Consider the following 15,110-nt stretch of genomic DNA (forward strand, 5'->3'; position numbering starts at 1 on the left):
TGTCCACTCATGCTAGTCTGCCCAACAACAACACCTTCTGTGGTTCGCCACTAGGTGTCCAACTGTTGGGTGAGCGCGACAAGACGTGCCCTCCTCTTACAATGTCAGCTGAATCTTCACGGAGGTGCAGTTTTGCCGAAGATGTTGGTAACGATGGGTCCTGGTCAATAGACCAGGTAACTGGTTACTTAGGACCACACAGGTGGTTCTGCACCTCCAGGTCCATCACATGACGGCTCCGGTGAGAGCGGCAGGTATTGACCGCAGAAGCTGAAATTACGTAAGACCACCGTACCAGACCCTCTTACCTCGGCTACGTCTACAAATTCTGACCATAGAACTTGTGAACCGAGTCTGTGACTATTGCGGTACTGAAGGAGTCCGAGCCTGGAGTCCGAGCCTGGAGTCCGAGCCTGGAGTCCGAGCCTGGAGTCCGAGCCTGGAGTCCGAGCCTGGAGTCCGAGCCTGGAGTCCACTGGAAGCGACTTACTACCAGCTTTCTAGACCAATACCTGACACTGCTTGTAAAAGCAACAGACGTACTGGATCAGGGTATCTGATCCTACTACCCCAGAGGACTTCCCTAAGAACCTGACTTCCCCTCAACAAAACACAAGTAGTCCGGTTGGGAAAACACCCATGCAACCCTCAAGGGTCCTACAGAGGGTGAGGAGCTGGTTCACAGTCCCTCAAACCAGAGGTGTAGACCACATTCAGTAGCTCCCTGGACCCCTGGACCCCTGGACCCCTGGACCCATGGACCCCTGGACTCCTGGACCCCTGGACCCCTGGACCCCTGGACCCATGGACCCCTGGACTCCTGGACCCCTGGACCCCTGGACCCCTGGACCCCCTGGACCCCTGGACCCCTGGACCCCTGGACCCCTGGACCCCTGGACCCCCTTGACCCCTGGACCCCCTGGACCCCTGGACCAAAGTTGCAAGAGTGAAGATGAAGCGTTGTCGTCTTCGAATTAGCCTCAGAAACGTTCATAACAAATGGAAGACGTGCAATAATAAAAATATTTGTTATTTTATTTTATGTTATTTAGGGTTGAGGTCAATTTTCTTGGGTGTTTTTTAGGTGATGAAAGAATCTAGTCAAGTAAAGTAAAGAAAAGTTTTCGGCTGATTGTTTACGACAAAAAAGAAAACACAAAAAAGAAAAATCTATCAACAGAGAAGTTCCTGGAGGTCATTGTGAGTCCGAGAAGATCCGCAGGATCACGATAATCTAGATATAAATGTAAGCAGCATCAATATTATTATATTATATATCTTTTCATCCCAAACCTTCATCTATTTCTCTGTGAAATAATGTAAATAAAACGACGGTAGTTTTCCCTTCAAGCGTGAAACAGTGAACGGATGTTTGTGTCGTGGCCTCGGGGAGTGATACATCACTCTGCAATAAGTTGTGCTGACGTCTGGATCGATGAGCGCTCGGAGAAATATTTCTTCTCGGTCGAGACGTAAACACAGTTGTCTCTTCATCTTCTTCTTCTTCTTCTTCTTCTTCTTCTTCTTCTTCTTCTTCTTCTTCTTCTTCTTCTTCTTCTTCTGGTCCAGCACTGGCTGACCGAGCTGGAGATCTTCGCCATGATCTTCGCGGCCGCCGTGCACGACTACGAACACACGGGGACGACCAACAACTTCCACATCCAGACCAGGTAACGTCAGAGAGTTGGTGTCACCGTGACAACCGTGGATGTGTCTCGATTTGGTTGAAAAGTCAAATCTGACCCATGACTTGACACTGCTTTACAGTACACACATGCTTACAGTGTAGTACTGTCTCAAATCAAACTACAACACATTTACAGTGTAGTACTGTCTCAAATCAAACTGCTACACATTTACAGTGTAGTACTGTCTCAAATCAAACTACAACACATTTACAGTGTAGTACTGTCTCAAATCAAACTACAACACATTTACAGTGTAGTACTGTCTCAAATCAAACTACAACACATTTACAGTGTAGTACTGTCTCAAATCAAACTGCTACACACTTACAGTGTAGTACTGTCTCAAATCAAACTACAACACATTTACAGTGTAGTACTGTCTCAAATCAAACTGCTACACATTTACAGTGTAGTACTGTCTCAAATCAAACTGCTACACATTTACAGTGTAGTACTGTCTCAAATCAAACTACAACACATTTACAGTGTAGTACTGTCTCAAATCAAACTACAACACATTTACAGTGTAGTACTGTCTCAAATCAAACTGCTACACATTAACAGTGTAGTATTGTCTCAAATCAAACTGCTACACATTTACAGTGTAGTACTGTCTCAAATCAAACTACAACACATTTACAGTGTAGTACTGTGTCAAAATCAAACTACAACACATTTACAGTGTAGTACTGTCTCAAATCAAACTGCTACACATTTACAGTGTAGTACTGTCTCAAATCAAACTACAACACATTTACAGTGTAGTACTGTCTCAAATCAAACTACAACACATTTACAGTGTAGTACTGTCTCAAATCAAACTGCTACACATTAACAGTGTAGTATTGTCTCAAATCAAACTGCTACACATTTACAGTGTAGTACTGTCTCAAATCAAACTACAACACATTTACAGTGTAGTACTGTGTCAAAATCAAACTACAACACATTTACAGTGTAGTACTGTCTCAAATCAAACTGCTACACATTTACAGTGTAGTACTGTCTCAAATCAAACAACTACACACTTACAGTGTAGTACTGTCTCAAATCAAACTACTACACACTTACAGTGTAGTACTGTCTCCAATCAAACTCTGCTGCTACACACTTACAGTGTAGTACTGTCTCAAATCAAACTCTGCTGCTACACACTTACAGTGTAGTACTGTCTCAAATCAAACTCTGCTGCTACACACTTACGGTGTAGTACTGTCTCAAATCAAACTACTACACACTTACAGTGTAGTACTGTCTCAAATCAAACTCTGCTGCTACACACTTACAGTGTAGTACTGTCTCAAATCAAACTCTGCTGCTACACACTTACAGTGTAGTACTGTCTCAAATCAAACTACTACACACTTACAGTGTAGTACTGTCTCAAATCAAACTACAACACATTTACAGTGTAGTACTGTCTCAAATCAAACTACTACACACTTACAGTGTAGTACTGTCTCAAATCAAACTACAACACATTTACAGTGTAGTACTGTCTCAAATCAAACTGCTACACACTTACAGTGTAGTACTGTCTCAAATCAAACTACTACACACTTACAGTGTAGTACTGTCTCAAATCAAACTACTACACACTTACAGTGTAGTACTGTCTCAAATCAAACTACTACACACTTACAGTGTAGTACTGTCTCAAATCACACTACTACACACTTACAGTGTAGTACTGTCTCAAATCAAACTACTACACACATACAGTGTAGTACTGTCTCAAATCAAACTACTACACACTTACAGTGTAGTACTGTCTCAAATCAAACTACTACACACTTACAGTGTAGTACTGTCTCAACTCAAACTACTACACACTTACAGGGTAGTACTGTCTCAACTCAAACTACTACACACTTACAGTGTAGTACTGTCTCAACTCAAACTACTACACACTTACAGTGTAGTGCTGTCTCAACTCAAACTACTACACACTTACAGTGTAATACTGTCTCAAATCAAACTACTACACACTTACAGTGTAGTACTGTCTCAAATCAAACTACTACACACTTACAGTGTAGTACTGTCTCAAATCAAACTACTACACACTTACAGTGTAGTACTGTCTCAAATCAAACTACTACACACTTACAGTGTAGTACTGTCTCAAATAAAACTACTACACACTTACAGTGTAGTACTGTCTCAAATGAAACTCTGCTGCTACAAACTTACAGTGTAGTACTGTCTCAAATCAAACTCTGCTGCTACACACTTACAGTGTAGTACTGTCTCAAATCAAACTACTACACACTTACAGTGTAGTACTTTCTCAAATCAAACTCTGCTGCTAAACACTTACAGTGTAGTTCTGTCTCAAATCAAACTCTGCTGCTACACACTTACAGTGTAGTTCTGTCTCAAATCAAACTCTGCTGCTACACACTTACAGTGTAGTACTGTCTCCAATCAAACTCTGCTGCTACACACTTACAGTGTAGTACTGTCTCAAATCAAACTCTGCTGCTACACACTTACAGTGTAGTACTGTCTCAAATCAAACTCTGCTGCTACACACTTACAGTGTAGTACTGTCTCAAATCAAACTCTGCTGCTAAACACTTACAGTGTAGTACTGTCTCAAATCAAACTACTACACACTTACAGTGTAGTACTGTCTCAACTCAAACTACTACACACTTACAGGGTAGTACTGTCTCAACTCAAACTACTACACACTTACAGTGTAGTACTGTCTCAACTCAAACTACTACACACTTACAGTGTAGTGCTGTCTCAACTCAAACTACTACACACTTACAGTGTAGTACTGTCTCAAATCAAACTACTACACACTTACAGTGTAGTACTGTCTCAAATCAAACTACTACACACTTACAGTGTAGTACTGTCTCAAATAAAACTACTACACACTTACAGTGTAGTACTGTCTCAAATCAAACTCTGCTGCTACACACTTACAGTGTAGTACTGTCTCAAATCAAACTACTACACACTTACAGTGTAGTACTTTCTCAAATCAAACTCTGCTGCTAAACACTTACAGTGTAGTTCTGTCTCAAATCAAACTCTGCTGCTACACACTTACAGTGTAGTACTGTCTCCAATCAAACTCTGCTGCTACACACTTACAGTGTAGTTCTGTCTCAAATCAAACTCTGCTGCTACACACTTACAGTGTAGTACTGTCTCCAATCAAACTCTGCTGCTACACACTTACAGTGTAGTACTGTCTCAAATCAAACTCTGCTGCTACACACTTACAGTGTAGTACTGTCTCAAATCAAACTCTGCTGCTAAACACTTACAGTGTAGTACTGTCCCAAATCAAACTCTGCTGCTACACACTTACAGTGTAGTACTGTCTCAAATCAAACTCTGCTGCTACACACTTACAGTGTAGTACTGTCTCAAATCAAACTCTGCTGCTACACACTTACAGTGTAGTACTGTCTCAAATCAAACTCTGCTGCTACACACTTACAGTGTAGTACTGCCTCAAATCAAACTCTGCTGCTAAACACTTGCAGTGTAGTACTGTCTCCAATCAAACTCTGCTGCTACACACTTACAGTGTAGTACTGTCTCAAATCAAACTCTGCTGCTAAACACTTACAGTGTAGTTCTGTCTCAAATTAAACTCTGCTGCTAAACACTTACAGTGTAGTACTGTCTCCAATCAAACTCTGCTGCTACACACTTACAGTGTAGTTTTGTCTCAAATCAAACTCTGCTGCTACACACTTACAGTGTAGTACTGTCTCCAATCAAACTCTGCTGCTACACACTTACAGTGTAGTTCTGTCTCAAATCAAACTCTGCTGCTACACACTTACAGTGTAGTACTGTCTCCAATCAAACTCTGCTGCTACACACTTACAGTGTAGTACTGTCTCAAATCAAACTCTGCTGCTACACACTTACAGTGTAGTACTGACTCAAATCAAACTCTGCTGCTACACACTTACAGTGTAGTTCTGTCTCAAATCAAACTCTGCTGCTACACACTTACAGTGTAGTTCTGTCTCAAATCAAACTCTGCTGCTACACACTTACAGTGTAGTACTGTCTCAAATCAAACTCTGCTGCTACACACTTACAGTGTAGTTCTGTCTCAAATCAAACTCTGCTGCTACACACTTACAGTGTAGTTCTGTCTCAAATCAAACTCTGCTGCTACACACTTACAGTGTAGTACTGTCTCAAATCAAACTCTGCTGCTACACACTTACAGTGTAGTACTGTCTCAAATCAAACTCTGCTGCTAAACACTTACAGTGTAGTTCTGTCTCAAATCAAACTCTGCTGCTAAACACTTACAGTGTAGTTCTGTCTCAAATCAAACTCTGCTGCTACACACTTACAGTGTAGTACTGTCTCAAATCAAACTCTGCTGCTACACACTTACAGTGTAGTACTGTCTCCAATCAAACTCTGCTGCTACACACTTACAGTGTAGTTCTGTCTCAAATCAAACTCTGCTGCTACACACTTACAGTGTAGTACTGTCTCAAATCAAACTCTGCTGCTACACACTTACAGTGTAGTTCTGTCTCAAATCAAACTCTGCTGCTACACACTTACAGTGTAGTACTGTCTCCAATCAAACTCTGCTGCTACACACTTACAGTGTAGTACTGTCTCAAATCAAACTCTGCTGCTACACACTTACAGTGTAGTTCTGTCTCAAATCAAACTCTGCTGCTACACACTTACAGTGTAGTACTGTCTCAAATCAAACTCTGCTGCTACACACTTACAGTGTAGTTCTGTCTCAAATCAAACTCTGCTGCTACACACTTACAGTGTAGTACTGTCTCAAATCAAACTCTGCTGCTACACACTTACAGTGTAGTTCTGTCTCAAATCAAACTCCGCTGCTACACACTTACAGTGTAGTTCTGTCTCAAATCAAACTCTGCTGCTAAACACTTACAGTGTAGTTCTGCCTCAAATCAAACTCTGCTGCTACACACTTACAGTGTAGTACTGTCTCAAATCAAACTGTGCTGCTACACACTTACAGTGTAGTTCTGTCTCAAATCAAACTGTGCTGCTACACACTTACAGTGTAGTACTGTCTCAAATCAAACTGTGCTGCTACACACTTACAGTGTAGTACTGTCTCAAATCAAACTCTGCTGCTACACACTTACAGTGTAGTACTGTCTCAAATCAAACTCTGCTGCTACACACTTACAGTGTAGTACTGTCTCAAATCAAACTCTGCTGCTAAACACTTACAGTGTAGTACTGTCTCAAATCAAACTACTACACACTTACAGTGTAGTACTGTCTCAACTCAAACTACTACACACTTACAGGGTAGTACTGTCTCAACTCAAACTACTACACACTTACAGTGTAGTACTGTCTCAACTCAAACTACTACACACTTACAGTGTAGTGCTGTCTCAACTCAAACTACTACACACTTACAGTGTAGTACTGTCTCAAATCAAACTACTACACACTTACAGTGTAGTACTGTCTCAAATCAAACTACTACACACTTACAGTGTAGTACTGTCTCAAATAAAACTACTACACACTTACAGTGTAGTACTGTCTCAAATCAAACTCTGCTGCTACACACTTACAGTGTAGTACTGTCTCAAATCAAACTACTACACACTTACAGTGTAGTACTTTCTCAAATCAAACTCTGCTGCTAAACACTTACAGTGTAGTTCTGTCTCAAATCAAACTCTGCTGCTACACACTTACAGTGTAGTACTGTCTCCAATCAAACTCTGCTGCTACACACTTACAGTGTAGTTCTGTCTCAAATCAAACTCTGCTGCTACACACTTACAGTGTAGTACTGTCTCCAATCAAACTCTGCTGCTACACACTTACAGTGTAGTACTGTCTCAAATCAAACTCTGCTGCTACACACTTACAGTGTAGTACTGTCTCAAATCAAACTCTGCTGCTAAACACTTACAGTGTAGTACTGTCCCAAATCAAACTCTGCTGCTACACACTTACAGTGTAGTACTGTCTCAAATCAAACTCTGCTGCTACACACTTACAGTGTAGTACTGTCTCAAATCAAACTCTGCTGCTACACACTTACAGTGTAGTACTGTCTCAAATCAAACTCTGCTGCTACACACTTACAGTGTAGTACTGCCTCAAATCAAACTCTGCTGCTAAACACTTGCAGTGTAGTACTGTCTCCAATCAAACTCTGCTGCTACACACTTACAGTGTAGTACTGTCTCAAATCAAACTCTGCTGCTACACACTTACAGTGTAGTACTGCCTCAAATCAAACTCTGCTGCTAAACACTTACAGTGTAGTTCTGTCTCAAATTAAACTCTGCTGCTAAACACTTACAGTGTAGTACTGTCTCCAATCAAACTCTGCTGCTACACACTTACAGTGTAGTTTTGTCTCAAATCAAACTCTGCTGCTACACACTTACAGTGTAGTACTGTCTCCAATCAAACTCTGCTGCTACACACTTACAGTGTAGTTCTGTCTCAAATCAAACTCTGCTGCTACACACTTACAGTGTAGTACTGTCTCCAATCAAACTCTGCTGCTACACACTTACAGTGTAGTACTGTCTCAAATCAAACTCTGCTGCTACACACTTACAGTGTAGTACTGACTCAAATCAAACTCTGCTGCTACACACTTACAGTGTAGTTCTGTCTCAAATCAAACTCTGCTGCTACACACTTACAGTGTAGTTCTGTCTCAAATCAAACTCTGCTGCTACACACTTACAGTGTAGTACTGTCTCAAATCAAACTCTGCTGCTACACACTTACAGTGTAGTTCTGTCTCAAATCAAACTCTGCTGCTACACACTTACAGTGTAGTTCTGTCTCAAATCAAACTCTGCTGCTACACACTTACAGTGTAGTACTGTCTCAAATCAAACTCTGCTGCTACACACTTACAGTGTAGTACTGTCTCAAATCAAACTCTGCTGCTAAACACTTACAGTGTAGTTCTGTCTCAAATCAAACTCTGCTGCTAAACACTTACAGTGTAGTACTGTCTCAAATCAAACTCTGCTGCTACACACTTACAGTGTAGTTCTGTCTCAAATCAAACTCTGCTGCTACACACTTACAGTGTAGTACTGTCTCCAATCAAACTCTGCTGCTACACACTTACAGTGTAGTTCTGTCTCAAATCAAACTCTGCTGCTACACACTTACAGTGTAGTACTGTCTCAAATCAAACTCTGCTGCTACACACTTACAGTGTAGTTCTGTCTCAAATCAAACTCTGCTGCTACACACTTACAGTGTAGTACTGTCTCCAATCAAACTCTGCTGCTACACACTTACAGTGTAGTACTGTCTCAAATCAAACTCTGCTGCTACACACTTACAGTGTAGTTCTGTCTCAAATCAAACTCTGCTGCTACACACTTACAGTGTAGTACTGTCTCAAATCAAACTCTGCTGCTACACACTTACAGTGTAGTTCTGTCTCAAATCAAACTCTGCTGCTACACACTTACAGTGTAGTACTGTCTCAAATCAAACTCTGCTGCTACACACTTACAGTGTAGTACTGTCTCAAATCAAACTCTGCTGCTACACACTTACAGTGTAGTTCTGTCTCAAATCAAACTCCGCTGCTACACACTTACAGTGTAGTTCTGTCTCAAATCAAACTCTGCTGCTAAACACTTACAGTGTAGTTCTGCCTCAAATCAAACTCTGCTGCTACACACTTACAGTGTAGTACTGTCTCAAATCAAACTGTGCTGCTACACACTTACAGTGTAGTTCTGTCTCAAATCAAACTGTGCTGCTACACACTTACAGTGTAGTACTGTCTCAAATCAAACTGTGCTGCTACACACTTACAGTGTAGTACTGTCTCAAATCAAACTCTGCTGCTACACACTTACAGTGTAGTTCTGTCTCAAATCAAACTGTGCTGCTACACACTTACAGTGTAGTACTGTCTCAAATCAAACTCTGCTGCTACACACTTACAGTGTAGTACTGTCTCAAATCAAACTACTACACACTTACAGTGTAGTTCTGTCTCAAATCAAACTACTACACACTTACAGTGTAGTACTGTCTCAAATCAAACTCTGCTGCTACACACTTACAGTGTAGTTCTGTCTCAAATCAAACTACTACACACTTACAGTGTAGTACTGTCTCAAATCAAACTCTGCTGCTACACACTTACAGTGTAGTTCTGTCTCAAATCAAACTACTACACACTTACAGTGTAGTACTGTCTCAAATCAAACTGTGCTGCTACACACTTACAGTATAGTACTGTCTCAAATCAAACTCTGCTGCTACACACTTACAGTGTAGTACTGTCTCAAATCAAACTCTGCTGCTACACACTTACAGTGTAGTACTGTCTCAAATCAAACTACTACACACTTACAGTGTAGTTCTGTCTCAAATCAAACTACTACACACTTACAGTGTAGTACTGTCTCAAATCAAACTCTGCTGCTACACACTTACAGTGTAGTACTGTCTCAAATCAAACTACTACACACTTACAGTGTAGTACTGTCTCCAATCAAACTCTGCTGCTACACACTTACAGTGTAGTACTGTCTCCAATCAAACTCTGCTGCTACACACTTACAGTGTAGTACTGTCTCAAATCAAACTCTGCTGCTACACACTTACAGTGTAGTTCTGTCTCAAATCAAACTCTGCTGCTACACACTTACAGTGTAGCACTGTCTCAAATCAAACTCTGCTGCTACACACTTACAGTGTAGTACTGTCTCAAATCAAACTCTGCTGCTACACACTTACAGTGTAGTTCTGTCTCAAATCAAACTCTGCTGCTACACACTTACAGTGTAGTACTGTCTCAAATCAAACTCTGCGGCTACACACTTACAGTGTAGTACTGTCTCAAATCAAACTCTGCTGCTACACACTTACAGTGTAGTTCTGTCTCAAATCAAACTCTGCTGCTACACACTTACAGTGTAGTACTGTCTCCAATCAAACTCTGCTGCTACACACTTACAGTGTAGTACTGTCTCAAATCAAACTCTGCTGCTACACACTTACAGGAAATGACTCGACAGCTTCTTCTTCTACTATTTAACTCTGATCGTAACCAGTCATTTAAACACTGTTTCATTGTGTTATTACTGTTGTTTTCTGGTAAAAAATAGTGTTTTCTCAAGACATCTACGCTGAAGATGCGTCGTCAGTGACGTAGCTTCACTTTAGCGGCATAGCTTTAGTCGAGGGGTGTGTCCAAAACCGCGCACTTCTGCACTTACAATTAATATTTTGAGTACACAAGTGCGTCCTGATGAGCAGTGTGTGAAAATGTAGGATCAATGGACACTTTCCAGCCTCAACGTCCTCTTAGTGACGTAGATGAAGCTAAACTGAAGCTACGTGACGAGGCATCTTCGGAGCAGATACTGACATAAATGTCTCTAGAAAACACTAATTTTACCACAAAACAACACAACAACAGCAATCACACAATGAAATACAACTTAATAACTTTTTTCAATTGGTGAAAAGTGATTTAAGTGTTAAAAAGTAGTAGAAGAAGAAGCTGTCGAGTCATTTCCAGTAAGTGTGTAGCAGCAGAGTTTGATTTGAGACAGTACTACACTGTAAGTGTGTAGCAGCAGAGTTTGATTTGAGACAGTACTACACTGTAAGTGTGTAGCAGCAGAGTTTGATTTGAGACAGTACGACACTGTAAGTGTGTAGCAGCAGAGTTTGATTTGAGACAGTACTACACTGTAAGTGTGTAGCAGCAGAGTTTGATTGGAGACAGTACTACACTGTAAGTGTGTAGCTGCAGAGTTTGATTTGAGACAGAACTACACTGTAAGTGTGTAGCAGCAGAGTTTGATTTGAGTCAGTACTACACTGTAAGTGTGTAGCAGCAGAGTTTGATTGGAGACAGTACTACACTGTAAGTGTGTAGCAGCAGAGTTTGATTTGAGACAGTACTACACTGTAAGTGTGTAGCAGCAGAGTTTGATTGGAGACAGTACTACACTGTAAGTGTGTAGCAGCAGAGTTTGATTTGAGACAGTACTACACTGTAAGTGTGTAGCAGCAGAGTTTGATTTGAGACAGTACTACACTGTAAGTGTGTAGCAGCAGAGTTTGATTGGAGACAGTACTACACTGTAAGTGTGTAGCAGCAGAGTTTGATTGGAGACAGTACTACACTGTAAGTGTGTAGCAGCAGAGTTTGATTTGAGACAGTACTACACTGTAAGTGTGTAGCAGCAGAGTTTGATTTGAGACAGTACTACACTGTAAGTGTGTAGCAGCAGAGTTTGATTGGAGACAGTACTACACTGTAAGTGTGTAGCAGCAGAGTTTGATTGGAGACAGTACTACACTGTAAGTGTGTAGCAGCAGAGTTTGATTTGAGACAGTACTACACTGTAAGTGTGTAGCAGCAGAGTTTGATTTGAGACAGTACTACACTGTAAGTGTGTAGCAGCAGAGTTTTATTGGAGACAGTACTACACTGTAAGTGTGTAGCAGCAGAGTTTGATTGGAGACAGTACTACACTGTAAGTGTGTAGCAGCAGAGTTTGATTGGAGACAGTACTACACAACAAAACAAAAGCTTCTGCAGAAAGAAAAGACCTTGAGTTCTATAAATAAAATAAATAAATAAAAAAACCTTTAAAAAAGTAACTTGACTGTCAAACTTTCACTGGACAAAGAAATTCCCCCAAAAATCGAATTGAATAAATTTTGACTTTGATGAGCTGATGAAACTGACGGTTGTTGAACTTCATTCTTTTCACAAAAAGCCAAAACCAAAAAACCAAAGTGACTCCTTCATGTTGCTCAACATTTGTGTTAGTATGTGTACTATTTGTTTAGTCATTTCTTTCTGAGGTATTTTAACAAGTCGGCAACAAAAACAACAACATTTTCCTCACAAAAAACAAGCAGAGAATAAAAATCTCTTAAAAAAAACCCAGATTGACCGACTTTTGTTGTGGAAGTTAAAAAAAACAATCTGTATTTGTGTGTTTTCCATTCTAAAATACCAAAAATAGAAAAAACAAGAAGCTTAATAACCAAAAAACAAAATGAATCCTCGCAACATTTTCCTGTTAAAAAAACACTAATTTCAAGAGTTTATAAACAAACTCTGATAACCATTGAAAAAAAAATCATGAGTCGTTTGTAAACAAAAGGACGTTTTTGATTGACAGGTCCGACACGGCCATCCTGTACAACGACCGCTCGGTGCTGGAGAGTCACCACGTCAGCGCCGCCTATCGCCTCCTGCAGGACGACGACGAGATGAACATCCTCTACAACCTCTCCAAGGACGACTGGAGGTCAGTTGAAGGTCGACAAAGGTCCATGATAGAAGCGTCGGCGGCCATCTTGAACTGACCTTTAACATTAGCTTCTCGACTCACGTGTTCCCTGGAGGCTAAAATAACCGACGGGGGTTTGTTGTTCTGCGCCTGCAGGGAGCTCCGCGCTCTGGTGGTGGAAATGGTGCTCGCGACCGACATGTCCTGCCACTTCCAGCAGGTCAAGGCCATGAAGAACTTCCTGCAACAGCCCGAGGGGTCAGTGTTTTATATTTATATTGTGGAGGCTTTTGAAGCATTTGAAATCGGATTAGCTTAAACAGGCTAGTAGTTGCCATTAGCATCATGGGACTCGCCCGCACAACACACAGTCAAGAGGGAAGAAAGTTAGTGGAGGAAGAGAGTTTGGAATCCTTCAAAAGATTCTTGGATCCTGACGGTCTGCAACATCAGCACAATCTCAACGTCTGCTTCTTTTAGTTTTTTAAAGTTCAACACATGACCCGACGATCAGCTGATCACGTGACCAGACGATCAGTTGATCACGTGACTCGACGAAAAATTGATCACGTGACCCGACGATCAGTTGATCACGTGACTCGACAAAAAATTGATCACGTGACCCGACGATCAGTTGATCACGTGACCTGACGATCAGTTCATCACATGACCCGACAATCAGCTGATCACGTGACTCGACGATCAGCTGATCACGTGACTCGACGAAAAATTGATCACGTGACCCGACGATCAGTTGATCGTGTGACCTGACGATCAGTTCATCACGTGACCCGACAATCAGCTGATCATGTGACCCGACGATCAGCTGATCATGTGACCCGACGATCAGCTGATCATGTGACCCGACGATCAGCTGATCACGTGACCCAACAATCAGTTCATCATGTGACCCGATGATCAGTTCATCATGTGACCCGACGATCAGCTGATCATGTGACCCGACGATCAGCTGATCATGTGACCCGACGATCAGCTGATCATGTGACCCGACGATCAGCTGATCACGTGACTCGACGATCAGTTCATCACGTGACCCGACGATCAGTTCATCACGTGACTCGACGATCAGCTGATCACGTGACTCGACGATCAGTTCAGCACGTGACCCGACGATCAGCTGATCACGTGACCGGCGATCAGGTGATCACTTGACCCGACGATCAGTTCATCACGTGACCCGACGATCAGTTCATCACGTGACCCGACGATCAGCTGATCACGTGACCCGACGATCAGTTCATCACGTGACCCGACGATCAGTTCATCACGTGACCCGACGATCAGCTGATCACGTGACCCGACGATCAGTTCATCACGTGACCCGACGATCAGTTCATCACGTGACCCGACGATCAGTTCATCACGTGACCCGACGATCAGTTGATCATGTGACCCGACGATCAGTTCGTCACGTGACCCGACGATCAGTTCATCACGTGACCCGACGATCAGCTGATCACGTGACCCGACGATCAGCTGATCACGTGACCCGACGATCAGTTCTTTTATGAAACGTTAATATTTAAGTTACAAACTCCAGCGAGTTGTTTGTTTGGTTGGTTGAGAAAAACAAGAATGTTTCTCTCTGAGCTGATGGTGATGAAAGGTTGAAAGAGTGTCGACGCTCCTCAGTGTTGGATTTATTCATGGAGAGAAAGAAGCTGCAGCTTCAGACCAGAGCAGTCGCACAAATAATGCATCGCAAGTGTTTTTCTCTCGTCCAGAGAAGTTCGTTCAGTCACTCGTTCATTATTCACAAGCTTGAGGAGAAAAACACCAGTAGATACAACTGATCATTCATTCATTCATCCTTTCTTTTACTCATACATTCATCCTTTCTTTTACTCATACATTCACTCATTTATTCATTCATGCTTTTCTTTCACTTATACATTCACTCATTTATTCATTCATCCTTTCTTTCACTCATACATTCACTCATTCATCCTTTCTTTCGATCATACATTCACTCATTTATTCATTCATGCTTTTCTTTCACTCATACATTGACTCATTTATTCATTCATGCTTTTCTTTCACTTATACATTCACTCATTTATTCATTCATCCTTTTCTTTCACTCATACATTCACTCATTCATCCTTTCTTTCGATCATACATTCACTCA

At 41.5% G+C, this 15,110-nt stretch overlaps 1 protein-coding gene across 2 annotated transcripts in view; it reads left to right on the top strand.

The window, feature by feature from the left end:
- The window catches only part of LOC148064186 (dual specificity calcium/calmodulin-dependent 3',5'-cyclic nucleotide phosphodiesterase 1A-like), an 88,643-nt gene that overhangs the window by 61,569 nt on the left and 11,964 nt on the right, over positions 1–15,110 (top strand). For both annotated transcript variants that reach the window (XM_087810628.1, XM_087810627.1), the window contains exons 8-10: positions 1,570–1,670; positions 12,851–12,979; positions 13,118–13,219. In XM_087810628.1, coding sequence (XP_087666754.1) covers positions 1,570–1,670; positions 12,851–12,979; positions 13,118–13,219 — 332 coding nt within the window. The remainder of the gene's footprint in view (positions 1–1,569; positions 1,671–12,850; positions 12,980–13,117; positions 13,220–15,110) is intronic.

Source organism: Callionymus lyra, chromosome 16 (genome assembly GCF_982586985.1).
Source record: "Callionymus lyra chromosome 16, fCalLyr1.hap1.1, whole genome shotgun sequence".
In the NCBI taxonomy this organism is placed as follows: domain Eukaryota; kingdom Metazoa; phylum Chordata; class Actinopteri; order Syngnathiformes; family Callionymidae; genus Callionymus; species Callionymus lyra.